The sequence below is a fragment of the Martes martes genome (genome assembly GCF_963455335.1).
Source record: "Martes martes genome assembly, chromosome: 3".
Lineage (NCBI taxonomy): Eukaryota > Metazoa > Chordata > Mammalia > Carnivora > Mustelidae > Martes > Martes martes.
Genome location: NC_137890.1, coordinates 160,169,036 through 160,193,282, shown reverse-complemented (window position 1 = coordinate 160,193,282; position 24,247 = coordinate 160,169,036). Strand labels below are relative to the sequence as shown.

General features: G+C 37.7%; 1 protein-coding gene across 1 annotated transcript; it reads left to right on the top strand.

The window, feature by feature from the left end:
• The first annotated feature begins 19,430 nt into the window (after positions 1-19,430).
• Positions 19,431-22,849, top strand: CCL20 (C-C motif chemokine ligand 20). The gene is made up of 4 exons (XM_080799686.1): positions 19,431-19,521; positions 20,641-20,752; positions 21,466-21,543; positions 22,413-22,849. Exons 1-4 carry the CDS (start codon positions 19,443-19,445, stop codon positions 22,432-22,434), a joined length of 291 nt encoding a protein of 96 aa, XP_080655812.1. The 5' UTR covers positions 19,431-19,442; the 3' UTR covers positions 22,435-22,849.
• The last annotated feature ends 1,398 nt before the right edge of the window (positions 22,850-24,247 follow it).

Here is a 24,247-nt window from a genome sequence, read left to right as displayed (position 1 = left end):
CCCCAAGAGTGCTCCTCAGATTTATAGGACATTGGTTGCCTAAATATTCAGTGTCCTTTAATAGCATAGAATCCGATACACTGAATTGAGAACCTCATTTACTTCTATTTCTCTTTCTTCTCCTTCTTCCCTCCCTCTCCTTGTGTCCCCTCTACTCCTGGATTCCAATCTCATTTTCATCACTGACTACCTGTGACTCTAGGTAAGTTGCTTTGGATTTCTTGGTTGTAGTTTCTTCATGTGTTAAATGGAAATAATACTGGTCATTATTGTATATAATACATATATGTAATAGTAGTATCTCCCTTAGGAGGTTATTGCAATGATGAAACAAATAAATACACATAAATACACAAAACACTTATGAAAATGCCTGCCTGTTTGTTGCTATGTAAATATACTTTTTCACTGATTCACGTTGTGTTTAACTGAAACAGATACTTCTCAACCACCAGGACTCTCTCTTTTGCGTCTTTGTCTTGACCACACTGCTTAGTGTACTGAAAGCAATACCATTACTAACAGCTCACTTTGATTCCTACTTTGCATGGCACAAAGCACTTTCCCTTGCATTGCCTCACCAGCCCTCTCAGTGATCCTTGGACACACATTTATCCCCACTTTGTGGAGGCAGATCTGAGGTTAAAACTCAGTGGCTTGATCAGGGCCACGTGACCAGTGTGTGACCCAGGTGACATGAGAACTTAGTCCTTTAAACTCTGGCCTGGTGCTGCTTCCTCCAGCCAAACTGACCACATACGTTCTACCACTATTCATGTGTGTGTGTTTTAAAGTTTTATTTATTCATTTGAGAGAAAGAGAGAGCAAGAGAGAGAGAGAGTAAGCAAGTGCACACAGTGGGAGGGGTAGAGGGAGAGGGAAGAGAGAATCCCAAGAAGACTCTGTGCTGAGGGAGAAGCCCCACATGTGCCTTGTTCCTTGTTCCCATGACCCCGACTTCATGACCCCAGCCAAAACCAAGAGCAGACACTTAACCGACTGAGCCACCCCATCACCCCTACTCCTGTGTGTTTATGTGTGTTTCTAAAATGTTCCTTCTTTCAAGTTCTGTAAAGTCATTTGACCATTTTTGACATTTGGTGTTAATTTCTTATTTATATATATGGCATGATTGAAACTCCTGAAAGAGGAAGATTTTCAGTCTTTCTAATATGTTTTATTGCTAAAAATTATAGGAAGTGTAACATTCAGTCTCTCTCCTCCCACCCAATCCTCCTTCAATGAAATGTCTCATTAAATTTAGTTTTCCGGGTGCTTTAGGTAATTATTTATATTCCTGTAATTATTCTCTTATTTATTGTGACATCAACAAGGGTGCAAATTCCTTGGAGTTGGAGAGAGGAAGAATGTCAAGCCTGAATTATTTTCTTAGTCACCTTCACTCTAAAACAAAAGCTTTCTTATTTGTAATGGCTAAAACTATGTGTGCATGCTACTGACTTACTCTAAACTCCCCAGAGCCTGTGGGAGGATCAGATAATATATTTTTCTACTGGGGACAGTGGTGGGAAGTATATGCATACATATATATATACACACTTGTCAGTAAGTAAAAGGGCTAACATGTTTTTAGAGTTGGTTAAGCAAATTGTACTCCTAGATATCATTATTGGGCACAGAAAATGAGAAAGGAAAAGAGAAGTAGAAAGAGAGGGCAAAGTACATCTTTTACTTTATATGTTAAAAGGAATGAGAATGAGAAGGAGGAGGAAAGAAGACAAGGAGACAAAAAAGAAGGAGGAAAAAGGAGAGGGAGAGAGAAAACAGCTCAAATTCCTAAAGAAAACAGATGCGATATTGAAATAAGATAAGTGGAGAGTAAGAGGAAGGTACATCAGAGATCTGTATGAAGGCACTTCATGTGCTCCCCAGGGTCAATGATGCTTTGACTTCCCCATTCCTATCTTTATGATCATCTTTCTGAAAGTGATTGTGTATCTTTACTAATTAGTAACACACGGCTTTAGGATGGAAAGGTTTCCAGTGACTTTCACTGTGAGAGTCACAATTTCTCAAAATTATATTATACTTGTTCTCAACTTTTTATTCTCCCTGTGGTCCTGCTCATCCTTCTGCTTGGGTGAAAATCATCTGTGGCACTTGACTTATCTCTGAGAGAAAGTCCTTTACTAGAAAACTTTATGACACAGATGTTTGAACGTCTGATGGTTTTCACTTGTGAGTCTCTACCTAGGGAACACAACAGTCCTCAAAAAGGGTGCAAACATTTCAGAAGGTGCAAAAGCTTAATAGTCATGATATTGATTAAGGTGTATCCTTTTGATTGGGCTTCATAATAGTTTGGGGGTTTGTTTTGGAGATGCTGTACTGATTGTTGCTTCAGAAGAGACCACATTTTTTTCTGGCCCGTTTACCGTCACTCACCAACCCCCTTACATATGGCGGGCTTGGATTAAGGTCTGTAGGACAGAAGCAAATCAGTAAGCCCATTCAGCAATGAGTCCAAAGCTTTGGCCTTGTTGGTTTCATTCCCAGGCCGGCACTATATCACTCCACCTAGTTCTTGCAGCAATCGAAACATCTTTGAACCAAGCCAATGATTCATTTAGACTTCCTGAACTGACATATTAACTCCAGGCAAATCAGTAGCTCTTGGCTTGAGCTAGAGGGTATGACGGAGCATTCCAGTTGTTCATCTGATTCTGTCATTGGGTTCACTCCCGGTTGGCACCTGCGGAAATGCGCTATAAATGGTAATGTATGTAGTTGGAAACGACAAGCTAACTTGGGATAAGTCCTACTATGAGTGGAAGTATAATTAAGATGGTGGAGTGTAACACAGTCAAGAAATATAACAAGATTCAAAATGGATGCTTGCTTAGGGTGAGACCATGGTGAAATATAAGGAAGTGTTTATAAGCCTATTGGTTAAACTGGTTTATTATAAGCTGATTAAAATTATAAGACTATTCAGAGTAGACTGGTGGTTACCAGGGCTAGGGACTAGCAGAATTGGGGAGATTATGGTCAAAGGGCACAAACTTGCAGTTAGAAGATGAATCACAACATTGGGTTATAGTCAATGATGCTGTGTTACATGCTTCAAAGTTGCCAAGAGACTAAATTTTAAATATCCTCACCACACACACATACACACACATCATAAGGCTATCATACTGTAAGAGTTTATAGACATTTCTTCTATTTAGTGGAAATGAATTTGCTAATAGTAATATCTATAAAATAGTTATTTTATGTCAGTGAATAGTTTATTACTTCTAAAAGAGAATTCAAAGAGCAGGTATTTGCACATTGCTTATTTTCCAATGGAGATGCTAAGACCCAGAGAATACACTGACTTCTCCATTCACATAGCAAGCTACCGGTATGGCTAGTTATTCTTTAGCCCCCACCAGCAAAGTAATCTGTGTTTCTGAAACTGTTTCATGGAAACATTTCGCCAACCTAAGAAAGCAACTTCACAATTAAATTTCAAAACAGCTACTACCTCATGTAAACTATTTCTAGCTAGCTTTCACCTATTTTATCCTGCAAATTAAAAAACACAAAATATATAATTGATGTTCTCCTGGAATACTTATGTTTCTTCTAGGTCTACCCATGAAGTTAGGAGGGCAGAGAAAATTTTGCAAGACTTACTATACTATTGTCCTGAAAGCCTGATATGAGGTATTCCAAAAAATAAGGTCATTCAGTCTCTTCCAGTGGCAACTTTTGCTAAAAATATTAAAACTATGAATAAAAGTAGCTCTTTAAAATCATGTTTCTGGGGCATCTGGGTGGCTCAGTAGGTTAAAGCCTCTGCCTTCAGCTCAGGTCATGATCCCAGGGTCCTGGGATCGAGCCCCGCGTTGGGCTCTCTGCTTAGCGGGGAGCCTGCTTCCTCCTCTCTCTCTCTGCCTGCCTCTCTGCTTACTTGTGATCTCTGTCAAATAAATAGATGAAATCTTTAAAAAAATAAAATAAAATCATGTTTCTAAGTTCATTATACTAAGAAATCTGGATTTTTAAAAATTTTTAAATTAAAAAAAATTTTATTGTATTCAGTTAGCCAACAGATACAATAGCCATCATTAGTTTTTGAAATAGTGTTCAATGATTCATTAGTTGTGGAAATGAGGATTTTTTAAATATGTGGGTTGGATATAGTTTATTCTTCTTTGATTATAAAAGCAATATGTGTTTATTATAAAAATTATATAAAATTCCACTGTATATTTTTTCCTGCTTTGTTGAAGATTATTTGACCATAGATTTGACGGTCCATATCTGGGCTGTCTACTCTGTTCCACTGGTCTATGTGTTTGTTTTTATGCCAGTACCATGCTGTCTTGGTGATCACAGCTTTGTAGTAAAGCTTGAAATCAGTTAACGTGATGCTGCCAGTTTTATTTTTGTTTTTCAACATTTCCTTAGCAATTCGGGTCTCTTTTGATTCCATACAAATTTTAGGATTATTTGCTCCAGCTCTTTGAAAAATACCCGTGGAATTTTGGTTGGAATGGCATTAAATGTATAGATTGCTCTAGGCAGTATAGACATTTTAACAATGTTTATTCTTCCGATACAAGAGCATGGAATGGTCTTCCATCTTTTTGTGTCTTCTTCAATTTCTTTCATGAGTGTTCTGTAGTTCCTCGAGTACAGATCCTTTACCTCTTTGGTTAGGTTTATTCCCAGGTATCTTATGGTTCTTGGTGCTATAGTAAATGGAACAGATTCTCTAATTTCCCTTTCTGTATTTTCATTGTTAGTATATAAGAAAGCCACTGATTTCTGTACATTGACTTTGTATCCTGCCACGTTACTGAATTGCTATATGAGTTCTAGTAGTTTGGGGGTGGAGTCTTTTGGGTTTTCCATATAAAGAATCATGTCATCTGCGAAGACAGAGAGTTTGACTTCTTCCTTGCCAATTTGGATACCTTTTATTTCTCTTTGTTGTCTGCTGTTGCTAGGACTTCTAATACTATGTTGAACAAGGGTGGTGAGAGTGGGCATCCTTGTCGTGTTCCTGATCTCAATGGGAAGGCTGTGAGCTTTTTCCCATTAAAGACAGTCTCTTCAATAAATGGTGCTGGGAAAATTGGACAGCTATATGTAGAAGAATGAAACTCGACCATTCTCTTACACTGTACACAAAGATAAACTCGAAATGGATAAAAGACCTCAACGTGAGACAGGAATCCATCAGAATCCTAGAGGAGAACATAGGCAGTAACCTCTTCGATATCAGCCACAGCAACTTCTTTCAAGATATGTCTCCAAAGGCAAAGGAAACAAAAGCGAAAATGAACTTTTGGGACTTCATCAAGATCAAAAGCTTCTGCACAGCAAAGGAAACAGTCAACAAAACAAAGAGGCAACCCACGGAATGGGAGAAGATATTTGCAAATGACAGTATAGGCAAAAGGTTGATATCCAAGATCTATAAAGAACTTCTCAAACTCAACACACACAAAACAGATAATCATATCAAAAAATGGGCAGAAGATATGAACAGACACTTCTCCAATGAAGACATACAAATGGCTATCAGACACATGAAAAAATGTTCATTTTCACTAGCCATTAGGGAGATTTAAATTAAAACCACATTGAGATACCACCTTACACCAGTTAGAATGGCCAAAATTAGCAAGACAGAAAACAACATGTATTGGAGAGGATGTGGAGAAAGGGGAACCCTCTTACACTGTTGGTGGGAATGCCAGTTGGTGCAGCCACTTTGGAGAACAGTGTGGAGATTCCTCAAGAAATTAAAAATAGAGATTCCCTATGACCCTGCAATTGCACTACTGGGTATTTACCCCAAAGATACAGATGTAGTGAAAAGAAGGGCCATCTGTACCCCAATGTTTATAGCAGCAATGGCCACAATCGCCAAAGTGTGGAAAGTACCAAGATGCCCTTCAATGGACGAATGGATAAGGAAGATGTGGTCCATATACACTATGGAGTGTTATGCCTCCATCAGAAAGGATGAATACCCAACTTTTGTAGCAACATGGACGGGACTGGAAGAGATTATGCTGAGTGAAATAAGTCAAGCAGAGAGAGTCAATTATCATATGCTTTCACTTATTTGTGGAGCATAACAAATAATATGGAGGACAAGGGTAGATGGAGAGGAGAAGGGAGTTGAGGGAAATTGGAAGGGGAGGTGAACCATGAGAGACTATGGACTCTGAAAAACAACCTGAGGGTTTTGAAGGGGCGGGGGCTGGGAGGTTGGGGGAGCCAGGTGGTGGGTATTAAGGAGGGCACGTATTGCATGGAGCACTGGGTGTGGTACAAAAAGAATGAATACTGTTACGCTGAAAAGAAATTAAAAAAAAACAATAAAAAATTATATAAAATTATTAAAAATTGATAAAATACAGAAAAAAAATAAGTGGGGAGAGCCTCCTACTCCAGAGGTAATTTCTGTTTTCATTTGGTGAATTTCCTTCCAGTCTTTTTTCTTTTTTTAAGTGCATGAGTACAAATATACATGATTTCTCATAATGGGTTAACATGCTATTCACAATTTTGCTTCCTACTACTCTATTTTTATGCCATTAGCATTTTCCCCTTTACATAAAATGTTTCAAAGTTATTTAAGTGACAACATATTATTCAATTCTATGGAAATCCTATAATTATTTTAATCACTGCTCTATTATTAACAATTTGGGTATTTTCATTTTCTTTCCTAGACTACACAGTGCTGCAATGAACAGTTCTGCATGTCATTTTTGCAAACATTCGTGATTGTATTCTTAATAGATACAGATTGTCTTAAATAAATGATGAGGTTTAGTCTTTCCCAGAATAACCCCAGAAATGTCTAAAAAGTGGACACTGAATCTTTCTCTGCAGAAGGGTCGTGAACTTACATAATATTGTTGTATCTAAATGTCACATAATAGAACTCAAAACATGTCGACATACTGGTGGTTTAGCTGGTGCCATTTGTAAGGACCAAATGAGAATTGTTAGCTCTAATATGAAAATGTGTGCTCTGAAGGAACATGTGGCCCCAGCCCCATCTGTGCCCTAACTAAGCAGAATTCCTTAGCAAATTATTCTCTGCCTACTCAGATTATTATAGCTGGCTCCTTCATGTCAGCTTTGAGAAAGCATGCAGGGGAATTTTCAAGTTTACAGTAGGGAGCAACCAAGATTTCATCATCAGAGCAATAACTCAGTTAGATATTTAAAACCTCTAATCTGTTAAGTAAATACACTCAGTACCCAGAGGTTCCTTTGGAAAGTACGGGATTGATAGGGACTGCCCTCTTCCTTTTCATTGGTTCTCTTCCGGTTCTTCGATGTCCCTGGCAAAATATTTACTTTAAGGGTTCAGGGCATGACATATATATTTCACAGCATGTTCTCTTTGCGCCAGGAAAAAAAAAAAAAGTCCCAGCAGTAATGAGGTCGAGGCTAGGAACTATCACAGTAGCTGACAGCATTCAGACATTTGCCACATTTAGACTTACATTTCATGGAGGAGTATATCTAGTTGCTTCTACTTAAGTGAATGCATTTACTTCTATTTATTTATGTTGTGAAATGTACAAGAAGTTGGGTCCATTCACTTGGATTTCTGGTAGGTAGCTTTGCAATCTCAAAACTTAAATATGTACACATTTCTTGATCCTAAATTCCATTTCTTGGACTTATTTTAAGAAAGTGATTAAGAATATGTACAAAGATTCATCCATAGAATATTTTTCATAGTACTATTTACAACAACCAAAAAGTTAGAAACAACCTAGGGAATTAAATCACAGACAACCATGTAATGAGAAACCATGGTACTATTTAACATGATGGTACAGAGAGTACATTTTTTGATATGAACATTTGACCATATCTGTATTCTTAAATGAAAAGACTAGGTTTTTAAACACATGTATGCCATGCTCCGACTTTGGTTAAATATACAAATAGACACAAGTCTAGAAGGTTTTTTTTTTTTTTAAAGATTTTATTTATTTATTTGAGAGGGAATCAGTGAGAGAGAGCATGAGAGATGAGAAGGTCAGAGGGAGAAGCAGACTCCCCACGTTGCTGGGAGCCCGATGCGGGACTCGATCCTGGAAGTCTGGGATCATGACCTGAGCTGAAGGCAGTCGCTCAACCAACTGAGCCACCCAGGCGCCCACAAGTCTAGAAGATTTTACAAAAATTTTTTTAACATTGTAATTCTCTAGGATGGTGAGTTAATAATTAATCTTAATCTATAAATAACCTTAATAATTAATCTAGGGACACTTCTGTGGCTCAGTCTGTTAAGCATCTGCCTTTGACTCAGGTCATGATCCCAGGGTCCTGGGATCGAATCCCACAACCCTGCTCAGTGGGGAGTCTGCTTCTCCCTCTCCCTCTATCTTTCCCTCTCCTCGTTGCTCTCTCTGTCATGCTCTATCTCAAATAAATAATTAAAAATTAAAAAAATAGTTAATCTAAATTAATTAATCTATAATTTCTCTTTTGACTTCTTTAATATCTTTTTTCTTTTAATAGAGTATGCATTATGGTAATATTTTTAAATTATTTATTTATATTTTAGAATGTCTAAAGATTTTATTTTTTTGAGAGACAGAAAATACAAGCAGGGGGCAGGGAGGGGCAGAGAGAGAGAGGGAGAAACAGACTTCCCACTGAGAAGAGAGCCCATGGTCAGACTCGATCCCAGGACCCAGGGATCAGGACCCAAGGAGAAGGCAGGTGTTTAACTAGCTGAGCCTCCCAGGTACCCCTGTCGTACTATTTTTTCAAAAGTTCAGAAGATGTTTAAAGCTCTGCTCTTTCTACATTATGCCTCATAGATTTTTTTCAACTTTCAAGAAAAGGCACTTGAGGATTTCTGTCTTCAGCTTGATATATATGCTTTGTCTTCATGATAAAATCTTTTTGCAAGGAAAAGACTAAATATTCAACCATCTCATTAAAACCACTCAAACATTTCAGGAACTGCTCTGACTCTGGAAACAACGGGTAGGCTGTGCTCATGTCAGATCCCAGAGTCTCACAGCAGTGTCTTCTGCTACATTGAGATACCTCAGTGTCCTGCACACCACCTCAGAATCCTCGCCCCTTCCACAAAAGGCTGAGTTCTGTTTGTCATATGGAAACCATCAGACTGAAATCAATCATAAAACTGTTGAGTAGTATTTATTTCATTTTCCACTGAATATTGTTAGAAGAAAACTCTATCAAACCAAGCACAGCATTTCAGCAGTCAAAGTCCCTTAAGGAAAATACAATCAATGCTTTGGAGTGTTTAAGGAGTAAAACTTATATTAGCCCAAAGAAATGTAAGTTAACATATATGTTGCAGGCATAGAAAATCAAGACTATGTCTTGTAGCACAATTTGTCAATTGGAGCACATGTTTTAATAGAAATTCTAAAGATTTTATTTATTTAACGTGTAAGTGTCTTCTAAATGTTCTACACATACAAACACACATACAGTATCAACACTGAAATTTTTGTTGTGTTCTGTGGTATTTATCTTGTTTCTTACGGGAATTTTAATCTCATGATGTTTCGTGTAGCTTTTAACTCTCTTCAACCTGGATTCCAAGGCACAGATTTGGTTGAGCCTGTCAGAGAAACCCCTTTAACACTCTCCTTAATCTCCTCCAGTTCTGGGGGAGATTATGCTGAGTAAAATAAGTCAAGCAGAAAGAGTCAATTATCATATGGTTTCACTGACTTGTGGAGCACAAGAAATAACATGGAGGACATGGGGAGATGCAGAGGAGAAGTGAGTTAGGGAAATCAGAAGGGGATATGAACCATAAGAGACTGTGGACTCTGAGAAACAAACTGAGGGTTTTGGAGGGGAGGGAAGTGGGGGGTTGGGTGAGACTGGTGGTGGGTATTAAGGAGGGCACGTATTGCATGGAGCACTGGGTGTTGTGCATAAACAATCTTGGAACACTGAAAAAATAAAAAACAAAACTAAACAAAACACTCTCCTTAAATATGCCCAGTGAATCTTCATTGAATAAGTTAATGAATTTCTCTACTTCCTCTTTAGTGAATAGGAGGGTCCATGTAAATGAGGTATCCCTTCCGGATCTTTCCTTTGAGTGATAATACTTCGCATTCTTTGTCCCTTCCTTCTTACTTTGCCCTTTGTACATGTGTGTGCATTTATTTGTGTGTGTGTATTTGTATGAATATACATGCATATGTTTTAAAATTCAAGACTAAGTAGGGATGATTTTCCACAGAGGGAAAAAAGTGGCCCAGCAATTCCGTAAGTCAGAGTTCCATCTAGAATTCGATGGGAAAGAGTCATTCCAATCTGTGGCAACACAGTGGAGAAAATAATTTTTTAGATGTCTACAGAAAGTTTTCCATTTTCCCAATGTCAATAACGAGCACCAATGGTCTGTCTCTGGGTTCTCCAAAGTTTGGGGTTGTTATCTGTTTGACCTGTGCTAAGTTATCCTAATATTTGCTATTGAGTGAAAGGGAAGAGTGGCTTCCTAGTCTGTTGAGAAAAGACTATTGAAGGACGTCCACAGATTGATGAAATATGGTCTTAATGCTACCCTGGGACACTCTACTGGAGCCAAATCCTCCTTGTGAGGCATCATGACTGCAAAGGAGCCCTGTTGTGTCTCTGCAGATATTCTGCTAAATGGAGCCCCACAACAAGCCAACTTCAAAAGTGCCACGGGTTATGGAGTCCAAGATGATAACATGATGGGGACTTTGACGATAAGAGAAAATGGAGTTTTTAGCAGCCTTTTGGCACATGTGAGCAGTCAGGCAAAAAAAAAAAAAAATGAACGCACTTCATAAAATTATTTTATTCAAGAGTTAAACTCAAAGTGGTGAACACCAAGTGGAAACCAGTTCATTTGGGTGTTTCTGGAGGAGACAGAAAGAAGACCAGAATTGAAACAGAAGTGATTACTGATCTAACTGTCCTCTTTCTGGGTAAGCCCACCACTGGCTTGGATACCAGACCACCAAATGCAGGTTGTTTTTTTCTTTTTTGTTTTGTTTTGTTTTGTTTTGTTTTTTTAACTCCTGGAGAAGATGTCAAGGCAGGGAAGGACTGTTATCTTCTCCTCTGACCAACCTCATTATGTCATCTTCATACTGTTTGATTGCCTGACCTTGATGGCTTTGGGAAAGGTGATATTCTAGGCCCTGCACAGGAACCTTTGGTTTGGTTTGCATCTGCTGGTTACATGTATGTCTCCTAAAGCAACCCTGTTGATTGCTTCCCACATGTCATTATTGGGGACTCCTCTGCTGTGACCACACAGAAACTGAAGATCTTGGAACCTGGAGGCAATTAAAGAGCCTAGGATAAACAATACAGAGAGGAATTAGCTGAAGTTTATGTTAATTCTTCTTTCTACAGATAAACTAAATTTCAACTGGAAAGGCTCTCAGTAGGCCAAAAAAGAGTATACTGTTTTCATACACACACACACACACACACACACACACACACACACACACACACCACACCACTTTCTTTGGCCATTGACTCAGGTGGGGGTCCAAATGCTCACTGAAAAATTTACATGGTGACTCTCAAGACTACCCTCTGGAGATAATAGTGCCAGTTATCACAGGACTAGTTTTAAAGGCTCTTTACTTTGCTTTAAACAGCCCTGCAGCAATACAGAAGAGAGCTGGCTCCCTGTTCTAAGGGACCTACAACCACGTCTGTCAGTGGTATCACTTTTGGCTCTTGAAAAGAAGCAATGTAGCATGAGTCTGTCAGTGGCTATTATAGAATAAAAACATATGTTTTTGGAAAACTTTTATCTGACCTATTCCCTTTAAGAATTGGATAAAATATCATATTTGTTGAGTGTATCCTATTTAATGTTGGGACTGAAGCTGAAGGTAGAAGCCTTCTTTATCCTGATGCTTTGCCTCATGATGCTTGCCCTGACCCCCTGCACCTTGTCTCTGGCTGTTGCCACAGGTCAAAGTGACATCCTTTGGCTACTCTCCTCTTGACTATCCCTTTAGTGATAATGGTGATCTTTTGAGGCCTCAGAACCATTAGGCCTTGGTTTTCATGGACCCAGTAAATAAGTGTTTCTTAGTATGAATGCACATTTTTTTTAAAGATTTTATTTATTTATTTGTCAGAGAGAGAGAGAGAGAGAGAGAGCGAGCACAGGCAGACAGAGTGGCAGAGGGAGAAGCAGGCTCCCTGTGGAGTAAGGAGCCCGATGTGGGACTCGATCCCAGGACGCTGGGATCATGACCTGAGCCGAAGGCAGCTGCTTAACCAACTGAGCCACCCAGGCGTCCCATGAATACACATTCTTGCAGCAAAATGAATTTATAGGCCAAGGCTTTTATCCCAGCATAAATGGGACACAAGAAAACAGAGCTGTGAATATGCGGTGTGTTCAGGAGAAGACTTGTTACAAAATAAGGCTGTCTTTCTGGGGTCTATGAAGGATCATCTGACGTTAGCACGTATGATAGTTGAGTTCCTCACAGTCACTTACACCAAATTTCCTTTTCTAAAAAATCTTTTCCAAGCAGTTGTAGCAGGTCTCTCTGGACCCCATGTCACATGCTTTCAGCTGTCATTGATTTCAGCCTCAGCTGTGGTGGAATGAGCTCAGATCACATCACACCAACAACAACTTAGCTTAAATTCTGCTTGTCTTTCTGCTCTAGGAAGTTCTCAGGACTGAGGGAGAATGCTAGACTAATCTTTCCTCTCCCAAGGAAAGCTCGAATATGTAAGGTCATTAAAACTCCTGGGGATAGTCCTCAACTAATGAGGGACGTGAGCCAGCTGGATGTGAGTCCTTTGTCTGCCATCTTTCAGGGGGATAATTCCAAGACATCCATTTGTTTCTCAGGAGGTTCTAGTGGAATCAGTTCTCTAGTCCCCCTTGAAAGCTTTTTCCTCCTTCCACCTTCCTGCTTCACTCTTGTTTCCTGGGCTTATCATTCAAATAAATGATCTGTATCCAAGACTCTTCTTTCAGGGAATCCAAACCAAGATGCCAAGAAACAAGATACGTTTTAAGTAGCCGTCGTGGGAATTTGTATTGCTGCTATCCTCCATTGAAGTTGTGGTTTATTATTCTGTTTTTTAGTGGTCTCTACAATACCTCAGTATTTGCTGTGTATGATTAAGCCAGTATGGAAGCTTTGACTTGGATTACTGTCTGAAAGAAATGAAGTGATGGCTAGTGATATGTAATACCATCCATTTGATAATCAGATAATAAATCTTTGAGGAGGAAATGAGGAACAATCCCCTGACTTAGAGAGGAGGTGTCCAGCTCTGGTCCTCATGGTTCCACACTGACAAAGTCAAACATCTCTCTGGCTTTGGTGTCCTCATCTTTTAAAATCAGATATTGAACTAGACGGTCTCTGTACTTCTCTAGCTTAGAAGTTCTATAATTTGTACAATTCAAACACCATGGAAAGAACCATTTTTGTCACTGAAGCTCAGCTTCAGTTAGCCGCTACTCTGTGGAAGCCAGAGGGCTCAGGGCTGCTGGTCTCTTGTGCACCTCTCTTTGCTGGAATCAAACATCACGCTTCTTTGCTTTCACAGCACATTCTCTGCTAAAATATCTGGCACCTAGTAGGTGCTCAATACATGCTTTTTTAAAGGGAACTCCTATCATCTTCTCAAAAACTTTTAATGGAACTGTATTAGAAAGAAAACAGCTTTTGATGGACACTCCATTAGTCAAGATGACATGTATCATGTTCATTTGTCGCAGAAACGGAAGTGGAGTTAAGTAATTTTTTAACGATCTTATTTTGTGAACAATTTCTATGAAAATGTTTTATGAAATATGAATATAAATCTTACCCCATGTTGCCTTGTTTTGTAGTTATTCATGTTGTGTTTAATTTTGTTATTGTTAAGTTCTCTTGAATTTAATCATGTTCTAGCTATCTGTATATACCACTAAGTACTTGCCACATAAGACACTTGTCAGCTGCGGCGGGGGCCAGGGGAAGGGAAGAGAAAGATACAAGACTCTACTACATATAGGAATTAAGACTTCTTGGGAAATATGTCTGAGATATTTGAAAAGAACAACTAGAAAATAAATTCCAATGTGATAAACAGCTTTCTAATAAATTAGATTGAAAATAATTTTATGTTAAACTTCCCATTAACATGTTCATTGATCAAGAAAAATCAGTTGAAGGTCACATTTAAAAAAATGTTTAAGTGACACATTTATCAAAGTTAAGTATTGGGAAATGCAATTTTAATCACTATAAAAAAGTACACAAATAATCAGTTAAAAAAACTAATGTGAAAGAGAGAAGGCAGAGAAGAGGAGAGACAAAGGAATAAAGGAAGGAAACATGCAGAGAGATTGCAAGCGGTCAAGAGCGGACAGAGGAGGAGAGAGGACCTGTGGGCTGGTGTGGGTGTTAGACCTAGGTAGGTGGAGACTTTTTTTTATTGCTGTTATGAGATTTGTTGAGATATAATCCATACACCATAAAATTCACTCTTTCCAAGTGCACAGTTTGTGTCTTGGTATGCTCATAGTGTTATGCAATCATCACCACTACCTATTTTTAGATTATAAAAGAAACCACATACCCATTAGCAATTATACTCCATTCCCCTCCCTTTCCCCTGACACTCCACCCTACCCTAGATAATCATTATTCTACTTCCTGGTTCTATAGATTTACTGCGTTTGAACATTACATATAAATGAAATCATGTAATACATGGCTTTTATGCTCATTTTTTCACTTAATACAGTGTTTTTGAAATACACCCATATTGTAGTATCCATCATTTATTCATTTTTATAATATATATAAATAATATTCCATTGTACAAATTTACCACATTTTGTTGATCTATTCATCAGTTGATGCCATTTGGATTGTTTCCACTTTTTGGCAGTTAGGAATAAAACTGCCATGAACACCCATGGGCAACTTTTTGTGTGGGTATATGTTATCACTTATCTTGGGTGTATACCCAGGAGTAGAATTGCAGAATCATATGGCAATTCCATGATTAACCATTTGAGGCACTGTTAAACTGTTTTTCAAAGTGACTGTACATTTTCATCTCATCAATGGTATGTGAGGGTTCCAACTTCTCCACGTCATTGTCAACATGTCTTATCCATCTTTTTGATTATAGCCATTCCTGTGGGTGTGAAGTGACATGTTATTGTGGTTTGGATTTACATTTCCCTGGTGACTAATGACATGGAGCATCTTTGCATGTGCTTGTTGACCATTTACATATCTTTGGGGAAATGTCTATCCAGATATTTTGTCTATTTTTCAATTGGGTTGTTTATCTTTTTATTACTGATTTAAAAGAGTTTTTTCACATATTCTGGAAATAAGTAAAAGCCCCATTTCAGGTATATGATTTGAAAATTATTTCCTATGTTTTTGTGGGTTGTTTTTTTCACATTTTTGATAGTAACCTTTGAAGCACAAAAGTTTATAAGTTTGTCATAGTCCAGTTTGTTTGTTTTTATTTGTTTAATTTTTTAAAAGATCTTATTTATGTATTTGACACACAGAGAGAGCACAAACAGAGGGAGTGGCAGGCAGAGGGAGAAGGAGGAGCAGGGTTCCCTGCCAAGCAGGGCTCTATCCCAGGACCCTGGGATCATGACCTGAACTAAAGGCAGATGCTTAACCGTCTGAGCCACCCAGGCACCCCCATTTGTTTTTTATTTTGTTGCTTGAGCTTTTGGCATTATATTTGAAAAAGCCATTGCCAAGAGCATGAGGATTTACTCTTATGTTTTGTCTAAGAATTTCATACTTTAGCACTTTTATTTAGGTCTATGATTCATTTTGAGTTAGTTTTTGTGCGTATTGTGAGGTAGGGGGTTAACATCATTCTTTTACAGCACCATTTGTTGAAAAGACTCTTCTTTCCCCCATTGAATGGTCTTGGCACAATAAAAAAAAAAGTCAGTTGACCATACAAAGGGTTTATATCTGGACTCTTACTTCTATTCCATTGATCTATGTGTGTGCATTTATACCAGTACCACATATCTTAATTACTGTAGTTTTATAGCAAGTTTTGGAATTGGGAACTGAAAGTCCTCTTACTTTGTTTGTCCTTTCCTGTGTTGGGTTTGTTCTGAGTATTGCAATCTCTTGTAATTCCATATGAATTCAAGTTTTGGCTTTCCTATTTCTGCAAATAAGCCAGCTGGCATTTGATAGGAATCGCGTTGAATCTGTGGATCAGTTTTTTAGGGGGTAGTGCCATCTTAACAAAGTTGTCTTCCCAGTTTATGATCTGAGATGTCTTTCTACTTGTTTTGGAGTCTTCTTTAATTTCTTTGATAATGTTTTGTAGTTTTAGTTACATTTTTTACATCTTTTATGAAATTTATGCATAGGTATTCAATTCTTTTTTTGATGCTATTGTAAAATAATCCTTTTCTTAATTTTATTTTCAGGTGAACATTATTATCAATGAACATTGATAGTGTATAGAAATAGGATTGATCTTTCTATATTGATCTTAAGTCTTGCAACCTTGCTGAACTTATTAGGTTTTTTTTTAGTGGATTCTTTAATATTTTCTATGTATAAGATCATGTCATCTGCAAATAAGATAGTTACTTCTTCCTTTCCAGTCTGGGTGACTTCCCCTTCTCTTGTCTAGTTGTCCTGGGCTAGAATCTCCAGTACAATGTTGAATAGAACTGGTGAGAATGGACATCCCTATCTGGAGCTGGATCTCAAGAGGAAAGCATTCAGTTGTTCATCAGTAAGTATGAGATTAGCTATGGGATTTTTCATGGATAACCTTTATCAGGTTGAAGAAGTTCTTTCCTCTTCCCAGTTTGTTGAGTGTTTTTATTATAATAGGTGTTAGGTTTTGTCAAATGCTTTTCATTTGACATTTCATTTGACATTTCATTTCATTTTTTATTCAGTTAATATTATAATTATATTTCCTAGGCTAAATCCCACTTGGTTATGATACACAATCCTTTTTATATGTTTCTGGCTACCATTTACTAATGTTTTATTGAGTATTTTTGTGTGTGTGTCTGTACTGATAAGAGATATTGGCCAGTAGTTTTATTTTCCTGTGATGTCTTTATCTTACTTTAATATCAATATAAATCTGTTCTCAAAGAATGAGCTAGAAAATTTTCCCTCCTCTTTTACTTACTGGAAGAGTTTGCCATGGAGTTGGTTTTTAAGTTATTTTTCAATATTTAGTAGAATTTACTATGAAGCTGTATAGGTCTGGGCTTTTCGTTATGGAAATACTTTTAGTTACTAATGTAATGTCTTTGTCATGGAGATTTTAAACTTTCTGTTTTCTTGAGTTAGTTCCCAGAATTTGTAACTTTCTACTAATTTGTCCCTTTCCTCTATACTATCTAACTTGTTGGCATATGGTTGTTCATAGTCCTCTTTACTTCTTACAGTTTATAATGATGACCCTTCTTTCATTCCCTACACTGCTATGTCTGCTTTGTCTTGGTTAGTCTAGTTAAAGCTTGCTAATGTTGACCTCTTCAAAGAACCAATTTTGAGTTCCAGTGATTTCCTTTATTGCTTTGTTCTTTCTTATTTCATGTATCCCTGCTGTAAATTTCCCTCTGAGCAGTACTTTCGCTGCAGCACATGAATTTTGGTATGCTGTGTTTTTGTTTTCACTCATTTTGAGGTATTTCCTACTTTCCTTATGATTTCTTCTTTGATGCATTTGTTATACAGGACTATATCATCCAATATCCACATATTATTGTAAATTTCCCAAAGTTCCTTCTGTTATTGATTCTAATTTAATTCCATTGTGGTTTTGAAAGCATATTTGGTATGATTTCCATCCTTTAAAATTTATTAAGAATTGTTCTATGACCTCGCATATGATTTATCTTGGAGAATGTTCTATGTGCACTTGAGAAGGATGCCTGTTCCGTGTTCTGTTGTAGGGTGTTCTGTAGATGTCTGTTAGATCTAGTGTTGTTTGTGAGTTTTCTGTCTGGTTTTTCTGTTCATTTCTGGAAATGTGGTATTGAAGTATCTGACTTTTATTATTGAATTATTTATTCCTCCATTTGATTCTGTTAATTTTGCATCATATATTTTTGGGTGCTATTGTTAGGTATATGTCATATGGTCATAATTCTGGTATCCTCCTGATGGATTGATCCTTTATGATTATGGAACTCCCTCTTTATCTCTAGTAACAATTTTTAGTTTAAAATCTGTTTTGCCAGATATAGAAACTCCAGTTTTCTTTTGTGTATCGCATACATGGTATATCTTTTTTTGACCTACTTACTTTCAACATATCTGTGTTTAGTGAATAGTTTTTGTTTAATGATTTCAATGTTTTTAACTTTATTTTCTAAATAAATCATACACTATAAGTCATTTTTTTTCTTTATGTACAGTTCTAGGAATTTTAACATATGTGTACTTATGTGTAACATGCCTATGATAGGATAGAAAAAATTACATTATCTCCAGAACTCCCCTCTTGCAAACCTAATTCCTAGCATAGCATGATATTCTCCCTTGTGGTGAGTTCTCATTATACCATCATAGGTTAGGGATTCATATTACATTATGATCATTATCACTATTATTTTACCATGATTTTGTTGATTGTCTTTTTTCTTCAACTCTTCTGAGGCTTTGTGTTGAGCTTTGTAACTACCTCAGCATGCAGAGTTAAGGATAGGTGGGGATTATTTTCTGGGCTACAATATTGATTAGAGTCATTCAAACCTAGAAGATTCTTAGAAGAATTGATATGACATCAAGATGAAGCTGAGGCTTGAGTCTTATTTGAGGGCTGGTATTTTCCACCAACATTGGGAACACTACTACAACATTGTCATATTACCTAATCTGAATGGCAGCCTAGAAATTCCAGGTCTTTGGTGATAGCTGACCAATTATAAATGCATCCCTAAGTATGCCTGGCATCCTATCTCATCCTCCTGCTCCCAGTTGACTCTGGAAAGCAAATAGAGTGTAACAATAGAGTCCTGTAATGTTCCTGTGTAGGGCTGACCTTTGTATCATTGTTAATCCTTGTCCTCTCTTTTCAGAGACAAGAGATTAAATTAAAACTGCATGAAACCCTTTTCTGAGTCACAGGGATAGGCTGCTTTCCCTCTTTGAAAACCCAAAGGATTTAACAGGATTTTCCCCTTCTCAAACACCACCCCCCTTACTCTGACCTTAACAGCTTCCCAACGTTAGGGAAAGGCAGGAAGTTTTCCCTGTGGTTTTTCTTTGTGACGACATGATGGGACAGGTTGATCAATGGGGGAAAACCCATGTCAGAACACGCCTTCTGTGTACATTCCCAATATTTGCTATAAGAAGGGCCATCCCAGACCCAGGCTGCTATCAGAACCTAGCATTACTCCCAGAGCACTCGGTACTCAGCACTGAGAAGATCTATTCTTTGAGCTGAAAATGATGTGCAGTAGCAAGAATTTGCTCCTGGCTGCTTTGATGTCAGTGCTGCTACTCCACCTCTGCAGCAAGTCAGAAGGTAAGTATCAGACTTTCTGCTGACACAGGAGGAAGAACTGTTTTCATTCTCCTTGAAACCTTGAGCTCCCCTGGGGGTCCCCAAGGAAAGGGAGCAAGTAAGAAAGTCTTGAGAAGTGATGGGAGTTGTCACTCATTGGTGAGTGAGGAGGGAACGGTTACTGCTGCTGATCAGGCTTTTTTTTCCCCCTCTGCTCTCAATCCCAGCAGATATTTGGGGTGTCTGGGTTCTTAGAGACCCCTAAGCTGCACAGCAGGGCTAAGGTGTTATTTTTGGGAGTGATGTAAATCGTGTTATATTACCAGTGAATGGGATCATTCTGAAATGTAGGAAATACTCCCACTCTTCCGACTTTTTCACCTCCCACTAAATAGTTTAAGTTCAAAACTCATCCTTTAGAGGCAGATTATAGCATCTGACTTCTCCATCCTTACACAGCTTTGGGCCCTTTCTTGTCAATTTAGAGATAATTTATCCCTTACCTTACAGCAGGTTATAATTTAACCTGGGGGAGTGTCTGAGTATTGCTTTATGACTGTGAGAGTACATCCCTTTTAGCAACAGGTGCATTCCTGAAAATGCACGTGTTGAACTTTTATGACCAAAATATTTCCATAATATCACAATTTCAAAGTGCTTTTGAAGCTCCTATAAATTGCATTTTCCTTTGTAACTTCTTATCATTCCTCTTCTCTCAATGCTCAGAGCTAAGTAATAGATTAAAAGCTCCATATTTATTCATTTTCTGAATGTGGAAGTTTCTCTGTAAGAGTTTCTTCAAGTGGGAGATAGTCATATTCTTGAGTGATTATAATGAACTTAAATGAAACACTATCAGTTTGTGTTTCTCACTAGAGATATTCCTTTTGTTAGAAGTCATGGGCTTCTAAACTGTATTATTAAACCAAAATCACCCAGCAAGTAAGCTCCTTCCCTCTTTTTTTTTTTTTTTTTTAAGAGAGCTGGAAACTACATTAAATCAGGTCTCAAAGACATTGTAACTGTTTCTCTAAATAGTTTCTTTACCATATACAACTACAACTTTGAGTAGTTCCATAATACCTACTACAGAATAAACTCAATCATGTTTACTCAATACCTTTAATTTCTTTTCAGCAGCAAGCAACTTTGATTGCTGTCTTCGATATACAGAACATATCCTTCATCCCAAATATATTGTGGGCTTCACACAGCAACTGGCCAATGAAGCTTGTGATATCAATGCTGTCATGTAAGTTATTCAATTGTGTCGGGAGTATGTGGGAATTTCAAATTTAAAAAAAAATTTGCCTTTCTGGAATTTCAGAAATAACTGATGTGGCAATGATATGTTTGTTTTGATGGTACATGTGTATTCCAAAGTTTAAATAGGACTAGAATAAGGCAGAAGTTTAGTATTTCTTTTTTTTTTTTAAAGAACAGAGTTGAGGGCCAAATCACTTTTTAAGATAAACTTATAAACTACTTACATGCCATCTCAGGAAAACATGGGGGACATAAATTTTAAAATGAGCATCTTCTACCAGAGAATGGTTGGGGCTATAAGTAAAAACTCAAGAGTTATCATGCTTTCACATGTAATAATCTTGATCCATATAGGATATTATACTTCAGAGTGATATAGGTTATTGGTTGGATATACATGTATTTTGTGTAACCACCAGCAAGAAAATTAAATAACAATTCTGAGACTTATTTTCCAGTTATCTCACAGCTAATTGTTAAAATACAGAGAAAGTAGGAGAGAATCACTTTTATTTCCTGCATCAAGCTTTGTTAGAAACATTTTTTTTTTTTTTGTATTTTGTTTCACCTCTGAAACAAATAAAATGCTTAATGGGTAGAGCAGTCCATTGGAATACAAAATTTCCATTGCTTGTTCTGTGAAATAGCAATTCAAAACTCTTTAAGCACAAATCAAATTTTCTGTGTTTTTTTTTTAAGCTTTTACACAAAGAAAAGATTGGCCGTGTGTGCAGATCCAAAGAAGAACTGGGTGAAAAAGGCTGTGCAAATCGTCAGGTATGGGATATTTACCATCAGACCCTCTTCAAATGTCAGGGGCAAAGGTCATGCGTAGAGTGGTGAACCATAGGCTTGCTGGGACCTTTTCACCTAAACACTATAGAATTTTATTTATTTAATTTTTTAAAAGATTTATTTATTTATTTTAGAGAGAAAAGAGTGGGGGGAGGAGAAAGAATCTTGAGTAGACTCTGTGCTGAGCACGGAGCCTGATGCGGGGCTTGATCTTACCACCCTGGAATCGCGACCTGAGCAGAACTCCAGAGGTGGTTGCTTAACCAACTGAGCCACCCCAGGTGCCCCAGCAGCGTAGAATTTTAAAAGGGGAAACTTGAGTCGGACCATGAAAACAAAAATTCATTTTTTCCACTTACACATCATTTTTATCTTTTTTTAAATTCAGTGATTTTTCCATGAGGTATAAGGGTCTCCTATGCATTAGATAGTTGCTAGCAGCTTGACTTTCGTTGCAAAGATGACTCCTATGTATATGATTCACAAACTACATGACATTTTGTTAAAAACTGAAAAATAAAGAGTCAAAAAGAGATCAATGGTTGTGATTTACAGTGGTGTTACATTTTATATTATCAATATGAACAGAAGTCACCTAACACAAAGGTGCCATAGACACTGAATTTAAAGATGCAACCCAAGCGTTGAGTCCTGTATCTGTCATTAGCTAGCTGAGTTATGTTGGGCAAAGCCCTTCCTCTCTGAACCTTGATTTGTTCCTCTGGACTCTTGAGCTGCTGACGTCCTGAGATGAGATTAGGGAACAAGAGGCAATCTTTAGGTACAAAATCTATTCCTCCCAGCCAGTCGCCCTGTCATTGCTTAGTTTTTTCTCCTTTTTCTCTTTACAGCCACAGAGTCAAGAAGATGTAAAGCAGATGCTCCCTGGAATGGAATTGGACAGAGCCTATGAACAAAAAGAATCTAGTAGGAGTTGGTTGTTGAGAGTGTAGCACATACCTGATTTGTGCTTCATTGGACTTGTCCAATTAATGAAGTTGATACATATTGCATCATAGTTTGCTTTGTTAAGCATCACATTAGAATCAAACTCTATTTTATTTTATTTATATATATATCTATATATCTATATGTGTCTTTTTGTGTGTGTTTTTACTATTTAATACTAATTTTCTATAAGCTATTTGGTTTAGTACGAGGTATAATGTTATGCTCAGAGAAATGAGGTTATATGGACTTTCTTGAAAGCAGCAAGCTCTTTGTAAAAAACTATTTAACATTCTTTTTCTACATTGTTTTGTTTCCAAAACCATTGTAATTATCCTGTAAAAAAGAAAAATTATGATAAAAATAAATATTGAAAATTAAAGAATGAACTAAAATTGCTTGTTAATAGAGTTATATAGCACTTCTAAGATATAAATTAAAAATTTTAAAAATACTTAAAGGGACAGCAAATCTAAAAATTGGAGGGGAGGGTCATATTTCCCCATTCACTTCTGCCTGGCTGTGCCCCTTTCCCTGTTCCTCATGGTCCTGGTTTTTATTCTATATGGATTATAATGGAAAGGGTCTTTTTTTTTTAGATTCAAAGTCATCCAAACCAAAAATTAGAAAATCCATAGCTACATTAGAAATCCATAGTTCCATGATTATCAATATAAAACTTTTCAAAATAAAGAGTACCTATATATTTTGTGACTTCAGGGACATAATAACCACGGAGAAAATGTCTTCAGAAATTCTTTTGCCCATCCATCATGGTCACCAGCGAGGGACCTAGGAATGGGCATCTCAGCACAGAAACATTTCTCGATTTCATAAGTCCTCTGGAGTCATCCTTAAGCAGTTTCCAAAAAGAAAATGACAAAGCAGAGGGTTCTAGGAACTGATTGTCTCACTAAGCGGAGGAGAGACTTGAGGTGTGTGAAACTTAGCAAGAACCCAGGCAAAAGATGAAAGGGTCCTCAACCAAGGAAGTCACTATCACAGTGTTCAAGTAGCAAAGTCTGTGACTTGAAACAGCACTCAGGACTGTCTGTCTTAGACTCCAAAGACCATGAAGGATCACTGGAGGCAGGCACACTGATGATATGATGCCAAATCCAGACACACACAAACCCATAAAGCAGGGCAATGGTGGGTCGTTGGTACAGAGCCAAGAGCTGTAAATGGCCCATTTAGCCTGGAAGTTGTCTCTCTGCCCAGGAGTAAGAACACTGAGTCATCAGGGAAAGTGTGCTCAATATCCTGTTTGTTTATTCATCAAACATGGGTTTAGTACCTATTATGTGCCAGGTACTGAGCCAAGTGAAGCTTGCAATACCAAGAGATAAGGTCAGGACTTGGTCTTTGCTCCCAGATAAGTAGGGCTAAGCAGTGAGGATAGAGGGAGGGGACAAGAAAATCAGCTCTTACTACACATGGTGTAAGCACTTGGATAACGAGAGTCACAGAGCTCTGTAGGTCATCAGCAGTGAGGGCTTCCAGAAGGGAAGAATTTTTGGTTGAATCATATTAAATAGCCAGTATTCGATGTTCTTGAACTATAAGGGTGGCAATCATGTATGGTTCCATATTTGAGCTGAGGTTTAAGTGGCCAGTAGGAGCCACCCTGTTGGAAAAGCAGGAGATGTTTGGAAATATCTAGGGACATATTTTAGTTCTCATAATGTCTGAAGGTGGGATACTATGGGTATTTAGTGGGTGGGAGGCAGGGATGCCA